The sequence below is a fragment of the Urocitellus parryii genome, chromosome X, assembly GCF_045843805.1.
Source record: "Urocitellus parryii isolate mUroPar1 chromosome X, mUroPar1.hap1, whole genome shotgun sequence".
NCBI classification, from domain to species: Eukaryota; Metazoa; Chordata; class Mammalia; order Rodentia; family Sciuridae; genus Urocitellus; species Urocitellus parryii.
The window spans coordinates 60,321,990-60,349,012 of NC_135547.1; the positions used below are offsets into that span (position 1 = coordinate 60,321,990).

General features: G+C 38.9%; 2 protein-coding genes and 1 pseudogene across 2 annotated transcripts; 2 read left to right on the plus strand and 1 right to left on the minus strand.

The window, feature by feature from the left end:
• Window positions 1-406: 406 nt before the first annotated feature.
• LOC113175792 (MKI67 FHA domain-interacting nucleolar phosphoprotein-like) lies at window positions 407-1,469 on the plus strand (annotated as a pseudogene).
• Window positions 1,470-9,645: 8,176 nt separating this feature from the next.
• On the plus strand, window positions 9,646-10,254 carry LOC144250856 (transcription elongation factor A protein-like 3). The gene has a single exon (XM_077794067.1). The coding sequence runs from the start codon at window positions 9,646-9,648 to the stop codon at window positions 10,252-10,254; it is 609 nt and encodes a 202-aa protein (XP_077650193.1).
• Window positions 10,255-25,406: 15,152 nt separating this feature from the next.
• Window positions 25,407-26,351, minus strand: LOC113175806 (transcription elongation factor A protein-like 2). The gene is made up of 2 exons (XM_026380146.2): window positions 26,271-26,351; window positions 25,407-26,033 (listed from the first exon to the last, which is right to left on the minus strand). Exon 2 carries the CDS (start codon window positions 26,004-26,006, stop codon window positions 25,407-25,409), a length of 600 nt encoding a protein of 199 aa, XP_026235931.1. The 5' UTR covers window positions 26,007-26,033; window positions 26,271-26,351.
• Window positions 26,352-27,023: the final 672 nt, after the last annotated feature.

Consider the following 27,023-nt stretch of genomic DNA (forward strand, 5'->3'; position numbering starts at 1 on the left):
AAGTCATTCTTTCCATACACAACTACAAAAAAATTTTAAAAATATATAAGAACAAGGAAACAAAAAGATGTGTTTTTTTGTAAAACAATGAATAATATTGATAAATCCTTGCCAAATTTACCAAAAGAAAAAGGGAAAAAACAAATAATTGAAATTTGTGATGAAAAAGAAAATATCACCATGGACACTACTGAACTACAGAGTATAACCAGAAACTACTTTAGAAAATCTAAACTCTAAAAAATTAGAAAATCTTGAAGACATTGACAAATTTCTAGAGATACATGACCTACCAAATTAAATCAGGAGGACATAGAAATTTTAAACAGATCAATTTCAAGTAGTGAAATTGAAGACACCATGAAAAGCCTACCAATAGATTTCCAGGAGCACGCTGTGTGGAGGTATGTTGTTTAGGAGCTTTCAGCATGGCAGGTTTTCACTGTCCCCCAGACAGATTCTTTTGCTGAACCCGCAGGAAGATGTCCAGTTTCAGAAGAAGGTACGGCTGGTTCACCAGTGCATAACCCAGCTTACAGCTCCTATGTATGTACTTGATGCTGGCTCGGGAAATGGAAGCCTAGAAAACAGTTGATGATTTTCTTTGTGGGGAGATAGACATCAAACAACTAATTCTTTACATTACTGCTGTGATAAGTAAAATACAGGAGAAATAAAGCAAGAAAAACTTATTCCTGGAGTAATCTTCGTTGGCCACCCGCCTCAGCACTTTACAAAACCCAAATCAAAGCATATTTCTTCCAGTTTGGCACTATTACAAGATTCAGACTATCCAGAAATAAAAGGACCAGAAATAGCAGAGGCTATGCCTTTGTGCAGTTTAAATCTGAAGATGTTGCCAAGATAGTTGCTGAAACAATGAATAACTACCTTTTTGGTGAAAGATTTTGGAGTAAAAATTACACGAAGAACTTTTTAAAGAGTGGAATGTTCCACTTAATCAGACATCCAGCCATGAAGCAGTATAATCAAAATTGGACATTTATTCAAAAACTACACATGGAAGAGTGATTTAAAAGGAAAGTCAAATTGCTCAGGAAGAAATTATCAGCAAAAGGAATTCATTATGATTTCCCTTCATTTGTTTTATCCAATAAGATAAAAGAGACTTCAGATAAACCTACAAAGAAGAAAAATGTTTCAGGCATACCAAACAAGAAGAAAGGGCTTCTTAAGGCACTGGTACCACTCCTGAGAAGTCTACAGATAACCAGGGACCCACACCACTTTGTACACTAACATTTTTGTAGAAACAAAAATCTGAAGTGGTGGGAATGGATGATGATAAAGATGATGAAATAGTTTTCAAGCAGCCTATATCTGGTGCAGAAGAAGGAGTACAAGAGACTCTAATGCCTAAGCACTCAGGGAAAAAAGATGAAGACCAAGAAAAACCAAGCAGTAATTCTGAACGCATTATGTGTATTATAACTTCTGACAAAATGTGATAATTTTCTTACAGTGGCTGACTATATTTTACAAGGTACAATGAAAAGTAGCCATTGACAGAAGTGAAGGAAAAAAAAAACATGCTATTTTTTGTGTTCACTAAGGAAAGAAGTGGCCTCACCAAAGAGCATGTTGCCCTTGCTGAAATACAAGGGCACAACACAGCCTTCAGTGGTTGGGCTCACACTGCCTTTGTCCTGGTCTCCCCTTGTTTTCCTGTCTCCTCTTCAGTTTGCCTCTGTTAAAGGGTCAGTGTTAACTGCACACATAAGTACTGATTTGCTGGCTTTTTTTTCACCACTAAATAAAGACAGTAAATCCTGCTTAAAACACACACACACACACACACACACACACAAAAAAAACCCTACCAACAAAGAAAAGCCCAGGGCAAGACTGATTCTCAGCTGAGTTCTACCAGACCTTTAAAGAAGAACTAACAAATCCTCCTCGATTATTCCACAAAATAGAAAAGGAAGAAACCCTTCCAAACTCATTCTATGAAGCTAGTGTCACCCCAATACCCAAACCAGACAAAGACACATCAAGAAAAAAAAACTTCAGATTAATATCCCTGGAAAACAAAGAGGCAAAAATCCTTAGTAAAATACAGGCAAATCACATAAAAACACATTAAAAAGATATTGCCCCATGATAAGTGAGTTACATCCCAGGGATGCAAGGTTGGATTAAAAAATATGGAAATAAATTAATGTAATTCACCACATAAATAGATTTAAAAATAAGAATCCAATGCTTATTTAATAGATGGAGAAAAAACATTTGATAGAATACAACATTCATTTATGTTCAAAACACTAGAAATCTAGGGATAGTAGGAACATATCTCAACAGTGTAAAAACTATATACATTAAGCCCAAGGCCACATCATTCTAAATGGAAAAACTGAAAGCATTCCCTCTAAAAACTGGAACAAGACAGGGATGCCCTCTTTCACCACTTCTATTCAACATCGTTCTTGAAACTCTAGCCAGAGCAATTAGGCAAAAGAAAGGAATTTAAGGTATACAAATAGGAAAAGAAGAGCTCAAACTATCAGTAGTTTCTGATGACATAATCCTGTATTTTGGAGACCCAAAAACCTCCACCAGAAAAATTCTAGAAATTGTATTATTAACTAAAAGTATATATATATATATATATATATATATATACACACACACACACACACACACACTTAAAAGAATTAATTTATACAAATGGTATACTCTGATCACAAAGAAATTAAATTTCTAGAAATTCTAGAAATTGTAGAAGGATATAAAATTAACACCCATAAATTAATTGTGTTTTTATACACCAATGATGAATCAGCTGAAAAAGAAATAAAGAAAACTCTTCCATTTGCAACTGCCTTTAAAAATAAAACAGTTGGGAATCAATCCAACAAAAGAGATGAAAGATCTCTACAATCGAAACTACAGAACACCAAATAAAAAATTGAATAAAACCTTAGAAGATGGAAAGATCTCCCATGCTCTTAGATAGGCAGAATTAATATTGTCCAAATGTCTATACTACCAAAAGCACTATATAGATTTAATGCAATTCCTATTAAACTTCCAATTACATTATTCATAAAAATAGATAAAATAGTCATGAAATTCATTTGGAAACAAAGGAGGCCCAGAATAGCCAAAGCAATCCTTAGTGAGAAAAGTGAAGCAGGAGGCATCACAATACCAGACCCTTAAATAATTCTACAGAGCAATAGTTAAAAAAAAAAAACAGACATGAAGACCATTGGAATAGAAGTACAGAGACAAACCCACATAAATACAGTTATCTCATATTAGAATAAAGGCATCAAAAACATACATCAGAGAAAAGATAGCCTCTTCAACAAATGGTGCTGGGAAAACTGTAAATCAATGTATCAGAATGAAATTTAATCCCTATCTCTTACCCTGCAAAAAAACTCATCTCAAAGTGGATCAACGACCTAGGTATTAGATCAGAAACCTACTTGAAGAAAATGTAGGCCAAATACTTAGAAACCCACTTTCTCAACAACCAAACATCAATAAATGCGATGGTATCAAACTAAAAATCTTCTTCACAGCAAAGGAAACAATCAAGAGTATGAATAGAGAGCCTACAGAATAGGAGAAAATCTGCCTCCTGCACCTCAGATAAAGCGTTACTTTCCAGAAAATTTTATAAAGAACTCAAAGAGCTTGACACCAAAAACTCAAATAACACAATTAATAAATGGACAATTAATAAACAGACACTTCTTAAAAGAAGAAATATGCATGATCAACACATACATGAAAAAATGTTCAACATTTCTAGCAATTATAGAAATGAAAATTAAAACTATACTGAGATTTCACCTCACTCCAGTCAGAATGGCAACTATCTAGAATACAAGTAATAATAAATGTTGGAGAGAATGTGGGAAAGGGTAAACTCATAGATTGTGGGTGGGACTTAAAATTGGTGCAAACCCTCTGGATAGTGTGGAGAGCTGTGGCTTGGATCACCATCTCTGACTGCCTCATGGCTGCATTTGCTCTGGGAACTTCCTGTGATAATTGTTTCAGCTACAATAGTAAATTAACACAAATGACATAAATATTTATGTGTATATCTTTCCTCTCCTATTTGATTTAAGAGAAAATATTATAAAACTATAATTACCAAGCAGTATGTATGGGTTTATAATGTCTAAATATGTAATTTCTATAAAGTTAATAATACAAAGAAGGAAGGAGAGGATGGAGCTACATGTTAGAGTAAACATCTTGTTTCCCATTGAATCAGTTATAATTGATATAATGTAGATTGTTTTATGATGGTAATTTTAATTCCTAGGACATCTACTAAGAAAACTTTTTTAAAATCTTTTTAAAGAAACAAGAGAAGTAAAATGATACACAAAAAATACCTTTTAAAAATAATATAATAGTGGGAAAACAAGGGAACAAAAATATTAGGCCATAATGAAAATCTATATACACTTAAAAGAATTGAATTTATACAAATGGTATACTCTGGGCTGGGGATGTGGCTCAAGCGGTAGCGCGCTCGCCTGGCATGCGTGCGGCCCGGGTTCGATCCTCAGCACCACATACCAACAAAGATGTTGTGTCCGCCGAGAACTAAAAAATAAATATTAAAAATTCTCTCTCTCTCTCTCTCTCTCTCTCTCTCTCTCTCTCTCTCTCCTCTCACTCTCTCTTAAAAAAAAAGAAAATTAAAAAAAAAACAAATGGTATACTCTGATCACAAAGGAATTAAATTAGTAACCAAATACATAAGAAAATCTGGAAATCTTAGAATTATGTAGAAATTAAACAATATATTCCCATCAGAAGAAATCATTAGATAAATTAAAATGTTTTGAAAAACAGAAGCACAACATATCAAAACCTATGTGTATAGTAGAACATTACTTAGATGAATACATGTCCTTTAAATCTTAAATCAACAATCTAAGTTTCCACTTTTAAAAAAAGGAACTAGCCAGGTGCAGTAGCACACACCTGTAATCCCAGTGGCTTGGGAGACTGAGGCAGGAAGATCGCAAGTTCAAAGGCAGCCCCAGCAATTTAGCAAGGCCCTAAGCAACTTAGTGAGACCTCTCTCTAAATGAAATATAAAAAAATGGGTTGGGTATGTGGCTCAGTTGTTAAGCTCTTGGGTTCTATCCCTGGTAGACCCCTCACCAAAAAAAAAAAAGAAAGAAAGAAAGAAAGAAAGAAAGAAGAAGGAAAGGAATGGTAAAAATTGAAGTGGAAATAAAATAGAGGACAAAATATCAAGGAAACTAAAACTGGGATCTTTGAAAATATGTATCTTTAAAAACTGACAAAACTACAGCTGCACTGATCAATAAAGAAAGATGAATATTGAAACTACTAAAATGAAAAAAAGACAAGAAATCAGTACTAACCCTGTAGATAAAAAAATGTTATAGAATAATACTATGAAAAACTGCATGTCAACAAATAAGACAGGATGATTTCAAGAATGAGACAAAAGTCACCAAAAGTGACTTAAAAGCAAACAGACACAAGTAACATCACAAAAAAAATGTCAGAGTATAGGACTCCAGGGCTCTGTAATGAGCAATTGGGGAGCTAGACAAAACAGTAAGAATCAACATTCTCAGAATTCTGGAGTTCAGTCAAAAAGATAAAAACTTGGCAAAGAAAGAAACTGCTTTGTAGAGAGAAATTTTAAATTGCCTACCTACCATGTCCCAGATTGGCAGAGAACTTTTGATGGCAGCCCATTCTCTTGGTTTAGATTACTAATTCTAGAGGTAAGGGATATTATAGAATTATAAGATTGTGGGTTGTGGACATCTTGGAATCTCTCTGGAGGACCAGACTGGGAGCACGTCCAGGGCTAGGGTTGGTTTGGCTTTCTGGTTGACATTTTTCCAAAAGCATTTAAAGTCTCATATAATGGCCACAGCAGTCCAGGGAAAGAGAAAACACTCAGGACAGCAAATAAATATAATGAGAATCCTGATATGGGAGAGTTTGGGAAAGTATATATGTGGAAGAACAAGCTTTAAAAACAAAACTCTCACATATACTAGGGAATTATTAATACCATATACACAAATGCAAGAGTGGGCCCCCATATTCAGCAAATATCAAAGAAGACTTAGGAATTCACTTTGGGCTAACCTTCAGGTTCTAAACAAGCTGAAGGTAAAGCACTGCAATATGCCCCAATTCAAAGCTTATCAGCAAAGACTGGGACAGTCTTTCCTTCTCCCCCCACCCTTTGTTGGCTCTAGGCCTTTAAAATAACTGTCCAAACAGAAGCCCACTAATAAGCTAATAAAATACTAATTTCACAGGCTGCACATAACAAAGAATGTAGAATTTACAGATATAATTTAAAAAGCTAATAAACAACAAATGATAACTCACAATAAAGATCAACAACAAAACCTAGGGAAGAGGAGAATCTGATTGCAAGAGCGAACATATTATAACCAAAATATAAAAATTCCAACAAAATTTGATGAAGCATTTTAAAAAATCCTACAAGTATATCAATTTACAGGGAAGAATAAATTATTAGAAACTACACAGGAGAAAGTTTTATATATTGAACCCACTAGATAAAATGTTTTGTGGTACTGGGGATTGAACCCAGGGATGCTCTACCACTGTGCTACATTCCCAGCCCCTTTATTTATTTATTTATTTTTAAATTTCATACAAGGTCTTGCTAAGTTGCTGAAGCTGGTCTCAAACTTGTGATTTTCCTGCTTCAGCCTCTGGAGTCTCTGGGATTATAGATGTGCACCATTGTGCCTAGCTTAGACAAAGTTTTTTTAAAAATATTTTTAGTTGTAGATGGACACAATTCTGTTGTTTTTTATTTAGTTTTGTGTGGTGCTGGGTATCGAACCCAGGACCTCACATATGCTAGGCAAGTGCTCTACCACTGAGCTACAACCCCAGCTCCAGACAAATATTTTTTTTTATTTTTATTTTGTAGTTGTAAATGCCTTTATTTGCTTATTTTTAGGTGATGCTGAGAATCAAACCCAGTGCCTCATACATGCTAGGCAAGTGCTCTGCCATTGAGCCACAGCCCCAGCCCTAAACAAAGATTTTTAATCAATTGTCTTAAAAATGCTCAACAAAGCCAAAGGAAATCGTTGATAAAGGATAAAATGAAATGGGAAGAATGTCTCACCAAATATAGACTATGAGCAGAGAGACAAAAATATGAAGATAGAAATAATAAGATAAATTGTTTCTGGAGCTCAATAGTACAAAGACTGAAATGAAAAACTCAGTAGAGAGATAAGAACAACAGATCTGAGCAGGTAGAAAAAAGAATCAATGACCTTGAAGATAGGCCAATTTTTGTAATCCAAAGAAAAAAGAAAGGAAAAGAATGTGCAAAAATGAACCAAGCCCAAGAGACCTGTAGGACTCCACCAAGCAAGCACAGGGAAAAAAAATAGCCCAGCACAATGGTGCACACCTGTAATCCTAGTGATTTGGGAGGCGGAGGCAGGAGGATTGCAAGTTCAGCAATTTAGCAAGACCTTATCAAATAAATAAATAAATAAATAAATACTGAAAAATACTCAATCATAATGAAAAATACGAATCTATGTTTCCATGAAGTTCAATGAACTCCAAACAGAGTAAAGAGAAGAAAAAAAAACACATTATAGCCATCTTTGGGTTGGGTAGTGGTTTCACAAATGTGAAATAAATAAATGGAAAAGGAAAGGGAAGAAGAGCAAGCAGGAGTCAACCATAGCCGTCTGTTACAAATCAATTGTTTGATGAAGCTTTATCTGAAGTCCATATTAAAACATATTTTAATGCCTTCATTGTTAGCTATCTGATATTCTCCAGCAATGATTAACAGTCAAATGTAGGAGGGTAAGTTTTCAGTTTAGAGAGAGGCCAGCAGAGATGGCATGAAGAGTTGGTTGAATCAGTTTGGGGTACAAAGACTTTGAGGTCCATAAGGGACATTTAGGCAGTGACAGTTGGCAAGGTAGGACAGATTTGGGGAGGGAATGATCTAGACATGCAGATTGGGGAATCACTGGTGTTTAGAGGGAAGCAGATGAGATTGCCAGACAGAGAATATATGATGTGAATTGAGGAAAGAAGAAGCCAAGAAAGAAACTCTGGGAACCCTGCCATTTAGAATGACAACTCATTTCCCTGACATGCACCACCTCTAGGCTCTGGAGTCAGAGATGATTTTTAAAGTGATTGTGGGGTTCAGGAACTGAAAGCTCTTTGCAAAGCTGGGTACCCTCTTTGATCAGCTGTCATACCTGTAAAGAGGATCTGAGAAGAAAATTATGCAAGTATGCTGTGAGATGCTCCAGGTAAAGCACCTGGGTTTAGAAAGCCACCCCCTTCTTTTGTGTGAGCCACTTCCCTTTTGCCATACCCCCTCCCCATAGTCAGTAACTCCCCAGTACCTCTTGCATGGGGGTAGAGGGGAGGTGGGGAGGGTGCATGGGGGGGAATCCAGTTAGGGTGACGCGGTGTTCATGTGACTGGCTTGGAGCCGACGTGGGCACCAGCCCCCGCGCCCGCCAACCCTGTGGTGCGGTCCTGGACCCGGCGCCCACGCAGAACCATCTCTTGAAGCCGCTGCCTTGGCTGCTGCGAGCCCGAGGAGGCGCAGGCCTGACCCGGGTCCTCGCAGGTCAGTGCAAAGGCGGGAGCTGCCAGCGGACCCAGGGCAGGGGTGGAGGTGCAGCAGCAGACAGAGGGCGGGGGAAGGGATAAAAGAAATCCATAAGGAGAGGGGCGCGTTTTGGGGTGGCACAGCGGAAAAGGAGGACCTTGCAGAGTTCCCGTTGCCTTCTCGACCCCCACATCCCTCCATCCATTTTAGCGCAAGCCATGGTGGGGCGGGGGTGGGGGGCACTCCCGCAGTGCGGCAGTGAAACGTAGACGCACTCTAGGGAATAACCCCCTCTCACACTCTGCGCCTATGAAAACAAATTAAAGCGGGGATGGGTTGGGCAGGTCGCCTCTGGGGAGGGGGACACGCAGACCCAAACGTAGTTTGGAAAGCATCCTGGTTTGGTGCCCAAGGCCTGAAAAGAAATGGCGGCTGGGGTGCGGGAGAGGGTAGTAGAGGAGAAGATTGAATGAGGAGGGCCTGGATTCAGGATAGGGACCCGAGTCCTGGTCATTTCTGAGCGCCCCGCCCCGGCCCTGCGTCCTATCTGCAGGTCTGCGCGTCTGTTCCCATAGCTCTGGGAGGCCTGTAAAAGAGGAGCAACCCGCCCAGGATCTCTGCAGGTCAGTAGGGGGTGGGAGGAGGGAGCATGAACAGGGACCCAGAAGGGGTGAGAGTGCAGAGGACATGGCCCCAGGCAGACTGTGATGCCCCACCACCCGCCCCCACCGCATGGATTGCACGCACCTCGCCACGCTGAAGCGGCATGGAGAAGGTGACGGACCTGCCAGGGAATGGTTGGCTCGCTGTGGGGGGAGGAGTGTGGGGTAAGGGACCTGCAGAGGCACACTCGGAGGGCCGGACCAGCTTAGGGGAACCCTCTTAAGGGCGAGTTGCAATATTCTGTGGGCCTGCGTTACACCCCCAGACCTTCAGTCTCCCATGTCTCCTTTTTGTCTCCTCTTCTCTGCATCCCTATCCCCCATGACAGAAGGAGAGGAAATCTCGACATGGAAAAACCCTACCGCAAAAATGAAGGAAAACTGGAAAACGAGGAAAAGCCAGAAGACGAAGTAGAGCCTGAAGATGAAGGAAAATCAGATGAAGAAGAAAAGCCAGACGAGGAGGGGAAGCCAGCAAGGGAGGGAAAGCTAGAAGATGAGGGAGAGCCAGAGGAGAAGGGACAATCGAAAGATGGGGGCAAGGCAGAAAAGCAGGGCAAGTCAGAAGGTCAGAGCAAGCCACCAGGGGAGGGCAAGCCAGAATCCCAGGCAAAGCCAGCCAGCGAGCCTAGGGCCGCCGAAAAGCGCCCCGCTGAAGATTATGTGCCCCGGAAAGCCAAAAGAAAAACGGACAGGGGCACCGATGATTCCCCCAAGGACTCTCAGGAGGACTTACAGGACAGGCATTTGAGCAGTGAGGAGATGATGAGAGAATGTGCAGATATGTCAAGGGCTCAGGAAGAGCTAAGGAAAAAACAACAGAAAATGGGTAGTAGTTTTCACTGGATGCAAAGAAATACTCAGGATGCATTCAACCCAAGGGGCCAGCGGGGTGTCAGGGGAGTGAGGGGCGGAGGTAGGGGCCAAAGGGGCTTACACGATATTCCCTACCTTTAATGCCTTTGGTCATGGATTCAGACTTCTCTGATGAGATTGCCAGCCCTGCTTTCCCTGGTAGATACTTGCCAGGTCCTATGCTTTAACCTTAAGCTGATATTTTGCTTTAGGTGTCACTCTTGTTACCAGCAGCTTTTTGATCTAACTACAGCGCTCTGTCTTTTGGTACAGAATTTTCACCCCATGTGCATGGAAAAGATGTTCATGGTACATTGTAAAATAATAAACAGTTTGCAGAACCACAGGTACAGTATCAGGAAACTTTTGTAAAACTGTAAATATGTTGACATAATTCATTTAAACACACAGAAAACTCTGAAAGTGTGTACACTAAAAAGGAGATAATGGTTATTCCTACATAGTAAACATGAATAGGTCTTGCCTGTTCTATATAATGAGTTTGACTACCTGATGGTTAGGTGCCCCCATACCTTCCTTTGCTGGTATACCCTCTGTGGGTCTTCCATAGGTGTTATCAAGTCAGTGGGCACTGCTGTCCCTTCTCCTGGATCCTCTACCATCCTATGGCTCCTCCATGTTTGACTAGTTTTTTGATTGTTGTTCACTGATCTCTGCTTTTTCTTAAATGATATGGATTATGTTTGCCATCATCATAACATTAAAATACTAAAACCAGAAAACAATACATGATAAGCAATTAACTGTTGGTTAAGCCTGTGATATCATTGAAGACAGTTAAAATTCCATGTCAGAATGTAAAATTCACATTACCTTTGGGACTCACAGCTGGAGACATCTGCCTGACACTTAAATTCATTTCTATGAGGGTCAGTCTTGTCATCTATGAGCTAGGGAGATCTTAGTTATTCCCAAGGCAAGTCCAGGCAGCAGAGATATAGATGCTGCTCTCTCCTGGGTTCTGCTGTGTCTGCTGGACACTGTTCCCTTTATCCTGAGCTTGGCACCCTTTAATGATAGAGGCTTTAAGATGTCAAGTTATTTGGAGTCACTGCTGAGCCAATGTTCACCACCCTTGACCACTATAGTGAAGTGGATAAAGCCTTCTCCTGACTTTGGAGTTACCACCATCAGTTATTTGTAGTATCACTCTAGTGCTACTTTGGCCCTAATTAATATCCTTGGTTTATGTTTTTAGCCAAATGATCATTTGTGTACACTTTGTTGATTTGTTTGTGAGATATAAATATTCTCACTAAATTCAGATATTGCAGGCTAGGCTAGAAACAATATCTATGATAGCACTTGTTTTGTTCTCATAGGTTAGTAATATCTTGCCTACAGATTCTCTTTCCTAGGTTGAGATCACTTACAGGAGTTTCTCATTGGGTCCCAGCTTAGCAGTTCAGTAGAACCATTAACACATTTTGAGTGTTAAATTTTTAGTAGTAAACTTATGGCTTATGCACCAGCTTCATCAGCATCACTTGAGAGATAATCTGAAATAGAATAATAATTTCAGGCCCCATCTCAGACCTACCAAGTTAAAATCTTCATTTTTACAATATCCTAAGGTGATTTTTTTGCACATTGAACTTGGAGAAACACCTCCTGAAGGGAAACTCTTCTCAGATTCCATATTACAACTTCACATGGAATCATGTGCCTGAAGGGATAAATATACACATTATAAAATATACACATCACAGATTGTTAAATGGACCATGTTCACTAAACCACACTTTTCCTTTCTCCATGCAAAATAGATCTTTAAATCAATTCAGTGGGTCAAAACCTACAACTTTTCTAATGAAATAGTATATAATAGAGACAAATAGGAAATATCGAATTGCATTGTAGGTAGTTAGGGTGAATATTATTTTGTGAAATTCGTGTTTTATATGTATATGCATGGGGATATGATAAGTTGTGATGAACAGTTTATTTCTCACTGTAGGTTGTGGTAAAAAAAATGAGAAATATTGGCATTATACTCTTTGAATCTTAGGGCATAGCCTGTCTATTTCATACTCATATTCCTAATGCCCAGCATAATTAAATGACAAATATTAGGCACTTAGTAAAATTGGAAATAATCATGACTAAGTCAGGAATCATGAACTCTTCTCCTTTTAGCCCCTATCTACCTAAATAACCTTGGATAAAGAAATTAAGTTGTTTAGCCAGGATTTGTTTACAGTATCCCAAAGATTGGGAAATCATGAGCTTCACAAGCTGAACAGTGCTATTGTAGTTCACAGTCCAAGCTGACATTATTAAAGAATACATAATCTGCAGCACCAAGGAGAGCTCCTGGGCTGCAGTGGATGGGACTTCTCAACCCCAGGAACATAGACTCTGCAAAGTGAAACTAACCAACTGTGGGATTTGTGCTGTAAAAAGACCCAGTGGGGGGTTCTGTACATGCTATAGGAACATAGCTTCACAAAAGAGTGAAAGCATGCCTGCCATCATGGGAGGCCAGGAAGTTGGGAAGATGCCCTGGAGAAGTAGCAGTTGAGCACATACCTGAAGATGATCTTTTTCCACTTAATTTATGGAAATTCAGGCTTTTGATTTTAGCGGCAACATATATCATATTACTTTTGTGCTTAGACTATGCACAATTTCTAGTTTTGAGTGGTAATCAGAGGGGAAAAAAGATCTACAGTATCTACAGTAGGTCCAGGCTATATAGTGCAAGCTTCTCTCACACATCAGTTTCATGACCCTGGAAATCCAATTATATTGTGTGTATGTTAGACACAGAGGATCCATGAAGTCTTAGAAAGCTCCAGTAGTAGAATTAAACTACACAGTCCTACAGTTTTAGAGCAAAACCATAGCTCTTGGCTTGGTACTAAAACCTAGCACAGACTTAACACTTGATCATGTGATATTAATTTTCTGCACAAATGAGTCACACATTGTGAACTTGTTTCTGTTTACTCTCCTAAATAATAAAGTGTGTTGTGTGTACCAACTTTCCAGCATTAGTTGAAAATGGCTTTAAAAGTATGCCTGAGTAAGTCAAGAAGGTACAGGTAAATGAAACGTGCAGTTGGACCAGACTCCTTTGATATATACTTCTGCTATTTCTGCTCTTTCTCAACCTATGTTCTATAGTGTAGATCTGGAATGTCCTCTATAAGCCCATTGTTAAAGGCTTGTTCCCCAGAGTGGTACATTTTGGAGGTGATTGAACCTTAAGGAATGGGACCTAGTGACAGGTCTTCTAGTATGTGCCCTTGAAGGGGCTATTGGGACACTAACCCCTTCCTGTCCCTCTTTCTCTCCCATACTCAGTCATGAGGTGGATGTGTCTCCTCGGCCAGTTGCTCCCATCATGACACATAGTGTTGAAACAGGCCCACAGCAACAGGGTCAGCTGAAAATAAAATAAAGCCTCCAAAACCATGAACCAAAACAAAATTTCCCTCCTTATAAGTTGATTTATTGTAGGTATCTGTTACAGTAGCAGAAACTGAATAAAATACTATGTACATCATGTATGCCCTCATGGGGAGTTCATCATCCTCATGACCACTTAGAAAAAGAGAGACAAACAATGGCTTCATTTATAGATGTATTTTGGCGGTATGTTGCAAGTGAATAGTGCTGAACTATATTGCAACTCAGAGATAATCCAAAGAAATGATGGGAAAAAGACATGCTACCAATGAGTAAAATTTTGTGTGGTTCATATGAGTGTCAATTTTTTAATAAAATCTATCACCGTTGGGGGTTTGGATCTATTTTGCCTCATTGGCAATGAATAAAAGATTGTATGATCAGGGACTTGGAGAGATTTACGTTAGAAAATTAATGATGAGATAGCTTTGGGAATAGGTTTATAGATCAGCCACTCATGAGGGCACACATAGAAAATATATTTATGTTTCAGTCCATCCCATTTATTGATTCTTAGTTTTAATTCTTGAGCTATCAGAGTCTTATTAAGGAAGTTGGGGCCTAATCCCACATGATGAAGATTAGGGTCTATTTTTTCTTCTAATAGATGCAGAGTCTCTGGTTTAATTCCTAGGTCCCTGATCCATTTCGAGTTGAGTTTTGTGCATGGTGAGAGATAGAGGTTTAATTTCATTTTGTTGCATATGGATTTCCAGTTTTCCCAGCACCATTTGTTGAAGAGGCTATCTTTTCTCCAATGCATGGTTTTGGCGCCTATGTCTAATATAAGATAATTGTAATTTTGTGGGTTAGTCTCTGTGTCAATAAATGGGATGGACTCAAACTAAAAAGTTTCTTTTCAGCAAAAGAAACAATCTGTGAGGTGAATAGAGAGTATACACCTTGGGAGCAAATTTTTACCCATCACACATCAGATAGAGCACTAGGGTATATAAAGAACTCAAAAAGCTAAGCACCAAAAATAACAAATAACCCAATCAATAATTGGGCCAAGGACCTGAACAGACACTTCTCAGAAGATGATGTACAATCAATCAACAAATATATGAAAAAATGTTCATCATCTGTAGCAATTAGAGAAATGCAAATCAAAACTACTCTATCATCTCACTCCAGTCAGAATGGCATCTATTATGAAGACAAACAACAATAAGTGTTGGTGAGGGGATAGAGCACAAATTTTCATATCTGTGTATATAAAGTATGTTCACACCAATTCATGTCTTCATACATGTACTTTGGATAATGATGTCCATCATATTCCACCATGATTGTTAACCCCCTGACCCCTCCCTTCTCCTCCCACTCCTCTGCCCTATCTAGAGTTCATCTATTCCTCCCATGCTCCTCCTCCCTACCCCACTATGAGTCAGACTCCTTATATCAGAGAAAACAGTGATGTGTGGAAAAAAGTACATTCATACACTGCTGGTGGGACTGTAAATTGGTGCAGCTAATATGGAAAATAGTATGAAGATTTCTTGGAAAACTGGGAATGGAACCACCATTTGACCCAGCTATTCCTCTCCTCAGTCTATACCCAAAGGACATACTACAGGGACACAGCCACATCAATGTTTATAGCAGCACAATTCTCAATAGCTAAACTGTGTAACCAACCTAAATGCCCTTCAGTAGATGAATGGATTAAAAATGTGGCATATATACACAATGGAATATTACTCAGGAATAAAAGAGAATAAAATCATGGCATTTGCAGGTAAATGGATGCAGTTGGAGAAGATAATGCTAAGTGAAGTTAGCCAATCCCCAAAAAACAAATGTTTTCTCTGATATAAGGAGTCTGACTCATAGTGGGGTAGGGATGGGGAGCATGGGAGGATTATATGAACTCTAGATAGGGCAGAGGGGTGAGAGGAGAAGGGAGGGGGCAGGGGGTTAGCAATGATGGTAGAATGTGATGGACATCATTATCCAAAGTACGTGTATAAAGAATTGGTGTGAACATACTTTATATACACAGATATGAAAATTTGTGCTCTATATGTGTAATAAGAATTGCAATGCATTCCATTGTCATGTATTTAAAAAATAAAGTCAATTTAAAAACAAATGTAAATTTAACTGCATACTTGTCAATGACTAATGAGTCAAAGAAGAAATTCAAATAGAAAATAGAAAAAAAAATCTTGAGACAAAGACACATGAAAATACAGTATACCAAAATGGAGGGGATAGAATAAAAAAAAAAAGCTTATAGTGATACATGCCTACATTAAAAATGAAAAAAATATCTCAAATAAAGAACCTAACTTTACATATCAAAGAATTAAAAGAACAAACCGATCACAAAGTTAGCAGAAGGAAGGATATAATAAAGCTTAGAGCAGAAATAAATGAAATAAAAACATAAATGGTACTGAATTTTTTAAGATCACCAAAATTGATGAACTTTAACCAGATTAAAAAAAGATTCAATAAAATCATAAATGAAAGAGGAGCTATTGCAAATACAGTTTTTAAAAATATTTATTTATTTTAGGTTGTAGTTTGACACAATACCTTCATTCTATTTATTTATTTATTTTTATGTGGTGCTGAGGATTGAACCCAGGGCCTCCCATGTGTTAGTGAGTGCTCTACCGCTGAGCCACAACCCTAGCCCCAACAAGTACAGTTTTTAAAAAGAATACAATAAAGTGTTTTACTGTATTCGAAGTGTAAGACATAGTGTTTTGACAAAAGTATATCTGGCTTAATGATTCCTACACTTGACCTAAAACAGAAAGTAGAACTACAAGTTTTTCTTAAATATCTGTTTTCTGGCCTTCATTTGTGTCTCTGACCAGCAAGAAAATATAACTCTTTAAAATATAGCTCTTTAAAATAAAAAAGGCTCCAGAGGAAAAAAAGAAAAGATATTTATGTTTCATAAGGCTATCATTTACTATTGCATAACAAATTACTCTTAGAAGCTTAATAAAACACTCATTCATTAGCTCAAAAGTTTATAGGTCAGAGGTCTGGCCCAGCATGATCCTATTCTCTGCTTAAGGTCTCACAAGGTTAAAATAAAGATGTCAATCTAACTCATCTGGAGTCTTTGTGGGGAAAATCTGCTTCCGAGATCATTCAGCTTGTTCTCCTAAGTCAGTTCCTTGCAGATATAGGCCTGTGGTCCCCATTATTTTTTGGCTGTTAACCAGGCTGTTTTTAGCAACTAATGGTCATTTGCGTTCCTAACCCTGTAGCCCTTCAGATCTTTGCTGTGTAAGGGCACATTTAATCTCATTCTTCTAATCTCTGACTTATCTTTCTCTGATCTTAGATCTGTATTTTAAGGGATAATATAATTTGGTCAGGCTTACCCAGATAATCTTCCAGTTAAGGACAAACTGATTTGACATTCTAATTACATCTACAAAAGTTCTTCACAGCAACACATATATTATTATTTGATTAACTGAAGAAGGTATTTATATATTGTGTGGTGGTAATTTACAGAGCTATTTTAGAATTCTTCTTGCCATTGTCTGCTTTCTGGTTCCCTAAATTCATGAATTTCTTAGCAAAACACATTTAGCTCCTCTGAAGATTCCCTGTAATCTCATCACATTAACAGCATCAACTCAAAAGTCAAAATATCACCATCTTAAATCATCTAAATCAGTGTTGATGAGGATCTTGGGCATAATCCATTAAGAAAAATTTCTGAAGACATCTCTCCCCCTCGCCTGTGGATCTGTGAAACTAAGGAGATAAATTCTCTGTCTGCAAAACTCCCCATATGTGGTAATTAGATGTAGCACACCAGTTCCAGACAAAAGTATGTGAAATGGAAGATAAAAAGAGGCCACTGGCTCAAAAATGTTTCCTTACTAGTTTTTAAGGTCTGGGGATAACCCCTGTGGCTCTCAGCTTTAACTTCTGTGCTCTTGCCTCTGTCCTCTCAGCTTTGTAGTCTAAGCTCTTAGATCTGTCTTTGAGTAACCCTTCCTTTTTCACTGCAGGCAGCACATGTTCCCAGCTGAGTAGTTTTATCACACTAGGAGAATTTGGGGGAGTCTCATGGCCTCCTTTTATTGTATATTCTATTTCATTTCAAACTGGTGGTGTTTCTGCTGAATATTAAGAATTTATAAAAGAATCTTAAGAATCCTATATAAATGCCACTGAATTGTACTCCATTGGAGAAAATCTACAATAAAATATTTTTGACATCATCTTTCTTTATATTAGGTAGCTGGGTGTGGCTGCTCTTAGTTCCTAAAGCCCATGCACATTCTTTACTGCATGGTGCCCTCCATCTTCAAGCTAGTAGTGTCACATTGAATCCTTCTGCTTTGAATCTCTATTTCTCAGTCACTGAGTTCAACATTCTCTAAACTTCCTAGAAGCCATATAATTTGGTTGAGAGAATGTGAAAGTTATATTTTTAATTTCTTGAAAATGATCTTTATGTGACAGAGTACTTTGATTTTGTCTTTTTGAGGTTTCAGCAAAAGTTTGTACCAGATATACCTTCTCCCACAATGCAATATTTTTGGAAGAAATCTCTTAATTTTAGTGTATTTTGCCGTTTGGATAATAATATGGAATTTTCCCAAGTCATTATGTCCTTGTTGCTTTTTGTTTAACAGATAATCCCTCAAATGATCATTCCTATCATGTTTTATAACAAATAGCAAGAAACCTCAAAGCTTTTCTTGGAAATCTCAGTTAAATGTCCAAGTCTATCACAAGTTCTACTTTACACATAACTGTGGGAAACAATTTCTCTAATCTTCATGCCACTTAATATACAGATCTCCCTTCCTCTAGTCTCTAGTAGCACGTTCCACACATCCTACTGTTGCCTCACTAGCAGAGTTAAGATGTTTATTTTTACTTTATACTCAGATCAAGTAATCATACTTTTCAAAATTCTCCCAGTATCTATTCACTGACAATTTCTCAATTTAATCTCACATTTTAGGTATTTCGTATTTTTAGTACCAAAATATGTATTAGTACCCCATTATTATATAACAAATTACTTAAAATTTAGCAGCCTAAACATCCACTTATTATTTTGACAGTTCTATAAGTCAGAACTTTTGCACAAGTTGGCTGGATTTCCTGCTTACAATCTTATAAAGTTGAAATAAGGTGTCAGCTGAAATTAGTTTCTATCTGGAGGGTAGGAGGGGTATGCTATCAAGTTCATTCTTTTTGGCAGAATTCATTCCTTATTCTGTAGGTCTAAGGCCCCTAGCTGGGATAGAGGCAACTTGCCCTGATTTAATTTGTGACTGATCTTATTTAAAGCTGGGTTTAAGTCATGTAAACATAGATATAGCCTAAGATATAGCCTTTCCTGGTTCCAACTGAAATTCAAGGATGTATATTGGAATCCCTCCTTTAGAACCTCAACTTCAATTTCTGTTTCACAGAAACAGAATGATGATGGCTAAAAACACTAATATCTTCAACTTTCCTACCAGCAAATGCCTCATGACTAAAGTTGTGTCAAGGGTAGCATTCACCTCTATGGGCTGCTTTTAGATTGCATTTATAGAAGTCTTCACTTCCTTGATATCTTTCCAATTATTTTCAGCATAATTTTGTTCAGCTTTTCTAATAATGTATCATGGGAGGGTTTGCTCTGATACAAGCTAATCTATCACTGATAGAATCCTAACTTCTATTGTCTTACTAATTATTAAGAATTTCTTCCAGGCTGGGGATGTGGCTCAAGCGGTGGTACACTCGCCTGGCATGCGTGCGGCCTGGGTTCGATCCTCAGCACCACATACAAACAAAGATGTTGTGTCCTCCGATAACTAAAAAATAAATATTGAAAAATTATCTCTCTCTCTCTCTCTCCCTCTCTCACTCTCTCTTTTCTTTAAAAAAAAAGAATTTCTTCCATAAACAATGCCTTTTCGTGATCATTTAAGTTAGCAAGACATATCTTGACATTTTGCTCACTTTGTGAGCAGTCCATGTACATACTTCTCCAGATTTCCTTCTCATCAATTTCCCAATTTTTCACTCCAAGTCACTGGAAATCTAGTTAGCCAACTTGCTAGTCCAATTGCTCTTGAATTTGAATAATATCATTTTGCATCCCATGTGATCAAGATATATGTTATTCTTTGGAGATGAGATGCCCCCCAAAAGCTGATAGGTTATCCAATGCAGCAATATTCAGAGGTGAAATGATGAGGTTATGAGAGCTATAACAATCAATGAATCAATGATGGATTAGTAATTTGAAAGGATTACTGTACTGGGTGGTAACTGTAGGCAGGTAGGTCATGGCTGGAGGAAATAGATCACTGGGGGATGTGCCTTTAGGGATTATATTTTGTCCCTGGCTCCTTGTGTTCTCTTTCTCTCTCTGCTTCCTGGCTGTCATGGGCTGAGTATCTTTTCTCCACCATGCCTTTCCACCATGATGTTCTGCATCACTTCCTACAAAACTGTGATACCCCAATAAACTTTTCCTCCTCTAAATTGTTCTTGTCATATATTTTAGTCACAGTGATGAAAATTTGATGAACACAATATGTCATCTAAATTTCTTCCCATTAGGAGAATTTACCTTTGTTCTACTCTTTCAGTTCCAATTGCTACTCTCTTCTCCTGTCATAAGGAATGTTCCATTAGGCCATATATATGAATTGATAGTTCAGCAGCAGGAAAAGCTATCTTGAGAGTCTGAACACCCTGTTTGTGCCATTTTCTTGTGCCTTGTACTCATCCTTAGGTTCATTTATTTATCTATAATTTCAATTTTAAACTGAATTCTTCTGTGTACATCTCTTCTGTGATTTGCTGGATCTGCTCCTGATAAGCAGTTTAGGATGCATTAGTTATTTGGAATTCCATAGTCAGATATTTGGTTTCTTCTATCATACAGGAGCTACTTTTCAAAAAGAGAACAATTGTTTCCTTAGTCAGTCATTTCCAAAAGCTCTTTAATATTATCATGGGTTATGATACAGTTTGGGGTATCCAGAGATTACCATCAATTCAAAAACTTTAGTAATCACTGTTACAATGTCTTGGTATCTCTCTTGTCTTAGTGCACAGTCAACCTGGAAAGTATTTGCAGGTTCACTGGGGAAATTTTGATGAAAGATTCATAGTGTACCAGTGGCTATAGAGGGCCTGCCTTCTCATTTGTTAGGAATGAAGTAGAGAAACACCACTATAACAACTTGAGTTAGGGTTTCTAACATACCTACTTTCTTTTCTGCCTAAATATGTCAGGCAGCATCTGACAGGTTGTCCAATTATCTCACTTTAGGAATGCTCTTATTACCATCACGACAGATCCTTGTAGGTCAAAAATCCTCTCATTAGCATTTTATTACTGTGGCTTATTTTGGTGTTGCACTCACTTTGCCTTAGCTAATTAAGCCTTGTTACCTGTCTTCCACCACTCTGGGATCCAATAATTCACATTAAGATTAGGTAGTAAAATTGTACTGCAGCATTCTCCACCATCGCCTTCAACTCATAAAGACACACAGAAATCTTTAAGGATGCTGATAACCCTCTCACCAATGCATTTCACAATGGCTTAGAGTGTGCCTGCACAAATGCCCCTATCCCATACATAAGGGTTCCATTCCATCCCTACTACTGTTCTTAATTTATTGTAAAAGCCATAGAAGATGGAGCATTTCATTGTCAATGGAACTGCAACACTACAAGGACTTGGGCTTGGTCTTCAGCTGTGCCTGCCCTAAGACAAAAGACTCTCTCAAACCTGCCATGAAAGCTTTCTGGTGCTCTACATGTGTTCTTAACCTCCAATGTTCTCATTTCCCCCTATGCATACTCTATACGAACACATACTCCCACATGTTTGTGATAATTATTTCATCTCCATGAAGTAGGCCTGAAAGACAAATGAAGAGAGGCTACTAAATATACAGAGCCTATGGAGAAAGCCACCTCCTAGGAACCTTAGATAAAGGACTCTGCTAGCATGTGTTGACACCTTCAGGGAACAAGTTGGAAGAAAAAATTCCTGACCACATTGTCCATTATGGGATTCAAGAAAACAAAAGAGCCATGTGATGTGGTCCATGTAGGCCACTCTTCCTTGGATCACAGAGCAGGGTAGAGAAGAATGGAGACTGAACCAGGATGGGAAGATGGGGAAATATGCAGCAAATTAGTGACGGTCATGGGGAAAAGTGCCTGCACTGGAAAAGAATGCCTCTTTTTAGCTTTATATACATTGTAAGGAGAAAGGGAAAAAACATTATTCTTCAAGGTTATCTGGGGCAGAATTGAGATTTGCTTGAAATTTTTTATTAAAATAAGAAATGCACATGGATATTGACATATTGACCCATGGTAAAAGCATAGAGCATGCTGAATTAAGCATATTGTCTTATAATCATGAATTTGAGTTTTGAGTGATTTGTATCAGCTCATAAGTTTTATTAATTTCAGTCAGATTATTTGTTTCTGATCTAGATGGACCTTTCTTACAAGGATTCTGCTGTTGGGGCTGGCGATGCAGCAAGAATATCATTGTAATGTCATGTGTAGCTAATAAAAAAATAAAATTAAAAAAAGAATATGCCTACCTAAGCAGTGTACCAGAGACCCTCTTTTGTGCTCTCTGGTTCCATGTACACATCAGTGTTTCCGGACCCAAAATAAATACATCTTTTCAGAGCTCTTATAGAGAGGGAAGATGATTGGAGGTCATACCTAGCCATTCTAGATCCCTTGCTATGAGATTTTGGCTATGGTGTATATCCATGCTACTTCTATGTTGCATTTTTTTCTTCAATAAACTTTAGATTTGCAAACATTGCCATTTGTGGTCCCATGAGTCTCCCATAGTAATGAAACTGGTTAGCTACCCTAGTTTTCAGGGCATCTGAAGCAGTAAATACAACATACTACAAGGTGCCTTGCTTATGCCTTTATTTATAGGCATAATTTTCTCTAAAGACACTTGCAGGTTCTGTTCAGTAGATATAGTAATTGTTGCCTGTTGGATTCTTACTCCCAAAATTTGTTTTATACTTTAGAAAGGTCCTCCCTCCCTCACCATCCAGAAATAAGAGAGACACTATAATTCTTTTTTCTGCTTACTTTATGGTTTGCACTGAATGTGACTGAAATCATAATGAATATATAAATTAATGCCCTTTTAGTGTGAATTAGAATCACATAGGATGCCTGATAAAACAGAGATTTATTCACTGGAACTTAGGAGTGGGTCAAATAGTTGACATTTTCTTTTGATGATTTTGATAGGTATCAAGCTAACACACCTTAAAAATGCATTAGTAATGGCTGGTGATGTATCTCAGGGATAGAATGATTTTCTAGTGTGTGTGAGGCCCTGGGTACAACCCCAGGACTAATGCATTAATCAAATGAGATAGGGTTAAATTTGTGGTACAAGCCCTTTTCCATGGTGTTCCTTTTGGAACTGCAAGTAAACGCTGCTAGAGAAGACTCCACAGTTATTTATGTAGATAGGGAATTATGTGGGACAAAAACTCTTGATTCAGCTACTATTATTTATAAATTCATTAAGAACTGTGCTAGGCACTAGGGGTACCAGGATAAAGGTCAGATTGTGCTTTGAAAAGCAGAATCCAATGTTTCCTAATTTTTTTTAAAGCTCCAGCCCACAGCCAGAAATAAATTATTCACAACTCAGGTACACACATGTACATGTATACATAACTGAAACACAAATTTCACAAAAATATACTCACTTTATCTACCTGAAATATAGTCTGATATTTACTATCTGGCTCTGATTTTATTATATACCATTTAATTAGACATATTGCAAGTCTTCACTGAATTTAAGATATACTAATCAATGTAGGGGGATGAAACTGCAGTTTGACAACATAAGTCTACTTAATAATCTGTGATATATGTATTATATAATGCATATATTTATCTTCCTAGAAACATATTTCATGAGGTAAGAGTGGGGTGGCTGAGGAGAGTCTCCTTATAAGCCAGTGTTTCTTTTTGGGGGGGAGATATTGGTGATTGAACTCCACCACTGAGCCACATCCCCAGCCCTACTTTGTATTTTATTTAGAGACAGGGTCTCACTGAATTGCTTAGCACCTCACTTTTGCTGAGGCTAAGCTCTGAACTCACAATCTTCTTTGCCTTAGCTTCCTGAGCTGTTGGGATTATAGGCGTGCACCACTGCACCTGGCATAAACCAGTGTTTCTCAAGCTTCAATATGCACAGAAATCACCTCAGGGTATTGTTCAAATGAAAATTTTGATTCAATATGTTTGGTGTAGGGACCTGAGATTCTGTATTTTCTAACTTTCTCTCAGATGATGCTGATGCAGCTATTCACAAATCACTTTTTGTGTAGCAATGCTCTAATATTCACAAATGTATTAAACTGGTAAGGCAGTACCTACCAAGAGTTACCCAGGACAAAATTTCTTCTAAGGATGACAAAAAATTAGACAAGTCACTGACATATGAAAGTAGCAAGTGTGTTATTCAAAATTTACCCCAGTCTCTCACATCTGAATCTGGTAGAGAGACTGCTGCATGCAAAAATGCTATTAACCGACTGAGAAAGAATTATTTTACTAAAAATATGAAATCCATCAGGGGCCAAAGTTATCATTGAGATGTTACTCAATTTGGTAAGTAAAACTCAAAAGTGAGGAAAAGGGTATTATCCATATTTCTATAGATGTCATGGCTTGGAATAGAGTTGACTTGGCTTACTGGAGATTCCAGAGAAATCAATTGGGCTTTGTCTTGATGCCTGCCCATCAGCAACACTGGGATCCTTTGGAGGTTGCAAGATTTATGAGAAGGGGCACAGTGCCTAGCAGACATGGTATTACATAGGGGAGGATAATACCTACCTTTCAACTTCCTGAACGTAACCCCAGGTACAGGTGAGATATACCCCAGTCTTTCTCCAAGTGTCTAAAGGAGTCTTGGTTCTGCTAGTACTGGGGATAAAGTAGAAGTCAATCTAACACATTTCACACACTTTGTACCTCATGTGATATACTCAGCAGTTATGGAATGCAAGTATTATCCCCATTTGACAGATAAGAGGACAGTCCCTTACGAGTAAGGGTTTTGTAATAACCATAGATTCCTCCAAATATGAGTCCCAGAGGTAATGGGAGTTTTACCTATAATTTTAGTTTTGACAACAAGAATTTTAAGTGTTTCCACAGCCTTTATAAGCTTATTGAACAATTTTTCCATTGTTATTTATGTACTGTTTTCTAATTTTTAAATATCTTATCACTTTTTGTGAGATGAGAAATCTGTTTTCTTTTTTTAAATTTTTTAAAGAGACAGAGAGAGAGAATTTTAATATTTATTTTTTAGTTTTCGGCGGATACAACATCTTTGTTTGTATGTGGTGCTGAGGATCGAACCCGGGCCGCACACATGCCAGGCGAGCACGCTACTGCTTGAGCCACTTCCCCAGCCCAAGAAATCCGTTTTCTTTAGGAAAAAAAATAAACAGATAAGTTGAAAAGAAACAAGAAAGAAAATCACCCACAGCCCACAACTCAGAAAAGCAATTGTTAACCTTTTAGGGATCAAAACTTTCTATCTTCCCTGTGCACACATACACTACACTTTCCTTTTACAAAAACAAACAGATTCTGTAGATGATACTGTAAACTCCTTTATTTTTCCAAAATCACAATAACTTTGCAATACACATGGGGAAAATTCCCTACATAAACACAAAGTGAGTGCTGCAATAGTGTCAAAAGAACTTCTGGTAACAGAAGAGACACTTAATGTATTAGCTTAAAACACAAGACCTGGCAATTGCCTGCCAGGAGCACTACACATAGGGAATGTCTTCAAGGTCTCTCCGTGGGGCTCTACAGCCACCCCTGAATTCCCTTGGGCCCCTTGGGTAGAAGGGGTCCTCTAAATTTCTTTGCATCCACAAAAGCCTCCCTAATTTCTGTCTGCTTTTTCTCATGTCATCCTTCACCTTAGCCATACTGTCAAATTCTCTTATCATATCCTCATTGCTGAAATTCATATCATGTATGGACTCTTTATACTCCTTGAGGTAATGAGCCAGCCCCTTGTCAGTTTTTCTTTTGGCTTTCCTGGGTATGTCATCCTCAGCTAGGCGCTTTTCTGCAGCCCTTGTTTCACTTTCTGGCTTTCCTGAGCACTCTGGCTTTTCCTCACTTTCCACCTTTCCCTCTCTCTCTGGCTTTCCTTCCTCTTTTGCTGTTCTCTCACTCTCTGGCTTTTCCTTATCCTTCAGCATTTCCTGATGTGCAGTCTTTTCCTCATTTTCTAATATTTCCTTGTCTTTCAGAGTACAGGCTCCTTCTGGCTTTTCCTCATCCTGTGGCTGTTCTTCATTTTCCTTCTTTCCTTGGTTGGAAGGTGTTCCTCTGTTTTCACTGTAGAGTTCTTCCATGTCACGATTTCCTCTCCTTTTCCTGTCCTGGGAATGGGGGAAGAGAAGAGAAGACTAAGAAGAGACATGGGAAACTGAATGGGGGTGTAACACAGGTCCACAGGGTATTGCATCTTGCCCTTGTGAGGGTTCCTCTTAGCTTGCCCAGCCCTCCAAGTGTGCCTCTGCAAGCCCCTTTCCACACATTCCTCCCCCTACAGCAAGCATTCCCGGAGCTGTGCCCTCCGCACTCTTACCCCTTCTGGGTCCCTGTCCGTGCTGCACACCCCGCCTCACTGACCTGCAGGGATCCTGCGGGGGTTGCTCCTCTTTTACAGGCCTCCCAGAGCTCTGGGAACAGATGCGCAGACCTGCAGACAGGATACGGGCCAGGGCAGGGCGCTCAGGACTGACAGGGACTGGAGTCCCTTTTTTAAATCCAGGCCCTCCTCACTCAACCTTCTCCTCTACTTCAAGTCGCCATTTCTTTTCAGGTCTTGGGCATCAAACCAGGATACTTTGCACACTATGTTTGGGTCTGCATGTCCCCCTACCGAAGGCAACCTGCCTCACCCCTTCCCCGCTTTTGCCCAGGTTATGCAGTTCCATTTCCTAGGTGCAGAGTATGAGAAGGGGGTTATTTCCAGAAGGCGTCTACGTTTCACTGTCGCATTGCAGGGTTGCCCCCCACCGCATGACTTGCTCTAAAATGGATGGAGGAATGGGGCGGAGGTTCGAGAAGGCACCTGGACTTCTGCAAGGCCCTGCAGTCCCTGCCGCTCCGGGTCCCCCTCCTCACTGATCTCGCTGATCCCTTCCCCCGCCCCCAGCCAACTGCTGAAGGATCCTGCTGCCACCCACCTCCACCCCTGCCCCGGGTCTGATGACAGCCCCTGCCTTCATACTGACCTTCAAAGACCCAGGACAGGCCTGCGTGTGTCCTCTAGCTCACGGAAGCCTTCTAACGGATCACCCGCCACCCAGAACAGAGTTCTGTGCGGATGCAGGGATCCAACTGCAGGGCGCGCGATCAGGCAG